The sequence below is a fragment of the Scylla paramamosain genome, chromosome 8 (genome assembly GCF_035594125.1).
Source record: "Scylla paramamosain isolate STU-SP2022 chromosome 8, ASM3559412v1, whole genome shotgun sequence".
NCBI classification, from domain to species: Eukaryota; Metazoa; Arthropoda; class Malacostraca; order Decapoda; family Portunidae; genus Scylla; species Scylla paramamosain.
In genome coordinates, this window is record NC_087158.1 from 14030800 (window position 1) to 14033299 (window position 2500).

Below are 2500 nucleotides of genomic sequence, written 5' to 3' on the forward strand. Positions count from 1 at the left end.
AGAGTCATCCAAGCTTTCTTTCTTTTTCTTTTTTTCTTTCTCCTTTTCTCCCTTCTTAATCTCTACAATAATTCACTCCGTCAATATATTTTTTTTCTGCCTGTCTAGTGATTGAAGCTTTCTTTTTCCCCTTTCTCTCCTTTTCTCCATTCTTTACCACCACAAGCCTTCATTCATCCATCAAATAATATTCTTTTTAGCCTATCTTCTTTTCTTCTGTCTTTTCTATCTCCTTTTTCCGTTCTTTCTCTTTCTTCCTCACTCTGTCCCTACACCAACAATATCCATCTAGCATTATTTTCCCCACATCATTCCCTTCCGTTTGATGTTCCCTTCTTACCCCCTACACTGTTCCCTCTCCTATCACCCCATCACCTGTTCACAAACCCCTCACTTCCCATCACCTTCCAGTATACTTTCACTTATTACCTTCTCTCTTATCAGACTCCCGCATGCACTTTTCACGCCTCGTATTCCTTCACTTTCTCACACCTGCAGCTTCCCCGATCACCTCACATTCGATTCCAATTACTTTATTTCTTTTAAGTCATCCTAGCATCTTCTCTAATCATTCGCAGCTTCTTTAATCACGTACACATCTATTCTGAACATTTTCACCTGTTTGTAACCACTCACATCTTTCCTAGTCACTTCCACACCTGTCCTAATCATTCACACGTTTCTAATCACCCTCACACCTTGTAACCATTTCATTCACACACGTTCCCTAATAACTTACACAGCTTCCCTTTACAGTTATTGACGCTTTTCCCTACTCGTTCTCACACCTGTCCGATTACTCACATCTGTCTTATCTCTTTCTGTCTCATCCCAAATCATTCACACTTTTCTTAACCACTAACACTATCTGATCATTCACGCATCTTCCCTAATCACTTATATGTTTCCTCTAACCACTCACACCTGTCCTCTCTCTCTCTCTCTCTCCTTCAGGTTTGGTCGGGCAACACACTGGTGGCGAATGTGAGCGCAGGGCGACCCCAGTTCTCAGTGCGCGGCCTTCCCCCCGACACGGAGCTGCGCCTCGTCATCTACACCGCCACGCCCCACGCCCGCTCCCGCCCGCTGCGCCTGCACGCCCGCACGCTGCCCCGCAAGGTTGCCCACTTCACTGGTGAGTACGGGGAGGGGAGGGGAGGGGAGGGAGGGAAGGGAGCGGAGGAGAGGAGTGGGTGGGGAAGGGAAGGGGAGGAAGGGAGAGAGAGAGAGAGAGAGAGAGAGAGAGAGAGAGAGAGAGAGAGAGAGAGAGAGAGAGAGAGAGAGAGAGAGAGAGAGAGAGAGAGATTTTGGGAAATTAGTAAGAGAAAGGGAGGAGGAGGAGGAGGAGGAATTATGGGTGTGTGTGTGTGTGTGTGTGTGTGTGTGTGTCTGTGTGTGTGTAAGTCTGCAAGCCTGCCTCTAATCACACGGCGCTATTCTAATCACCACCCTCCCCTTACCCCTCCCTCAGTACCCCCACCGACCTCCCGCCCCACCCACACCCGCCCCCCGCCAGCAGCTGACGTGCCCACCCCGCCCTCTCATGGTCCCCTCGACGCCCTGGCCTGGGAGGTGGCGGGCGGCGTGGGCGGGGCGTGTGTGGCGCTGCTGCTGGTGGCGGGGGTGCTGGGGGCGGCGAGGGTGTGGCGGCGGCGGCGGAGGAGCGACGGTCTGATGCTGGATGAGGCGGCGGCAGGAGGAGCAGGAGGAGGGGAAGGAATAGGAGGAGGAGGAGGAGTGCTGCCTGGTGGAGAAGGTGACAGCACAGAGGAGCATCAGCATCTGCAGCACCACGCCGCTCTCGTCAGCACTACTTCAGGTGGGTGGTGGTGATGGTGGCGGTGGTGGTGGTGATTATATATATATATATATATATATATATATATATATATATATATATATATATATATATATATATATATATATATATATATATATATATATATATATATATATATATATATTTTTTTTTTTTTTTTTTTTTTTTTTTTTTTTTTGTCAATGATGGTAGCAACACTAATATTAACACTATTCTTTTTAGAACAACTACCTGTGTATGTGGGCTTTATTATTACTCCTTTTTAGTTTTTCTTTTTATTATTGGCCTTAACCTCACTGCAGTTCTTGGGTTTCTCAGTGATGGCACCAATACTAATATGAACACCATTTTTATTCTTTTTTTTATTTATTTTTTTTTATATATTTTTTTTAGGGGGGTGTATGAGGGACTGTTTTTGTGGGATTTCTTTATTGCATCAGCTTTTGTTGCCTTGGCGTAAATCCTTATTACATGAAAATAAATAGATAAATAAGTAACCCTTATACACACAGACACACACACACACACACACACACACACACACACACACACACACACACACACACACACAGACCTCTTGTCAAACCACACACGCAACAGCATAAACAAAACTATCTAACCTACAATAACAACGCAACATTAACATAAAACACAAAATATAAAAGACTCGTATGGAAACAA

At 45.6% G+C, this 2500-nt stretch overlaps 1 protein-coding gene across 1 annotated transcript in view; it reads left to right on the top strand.

Annotated features, from left to right (window-relative positions):
* Window positions 1–2500, top strand: part of LOC135102810 (uncharacterized) — a 134636-nt gene that overhangs the window by 127911 nt on the left and 4225 nt on the right. The window contains exons 9-10 of the mRNA XM_064008346.1: window positions 955–1135; window positions 1472–1819. Of these exons, the coding sequence (XP_063864416.1) occupies window positions 955–1135; window positions 1472–1819 (529 nt within the window). The remainder of the gene's footprint in view (window positions 1–954; window positions 1136–1471; window positions 1820–2500) is intronic.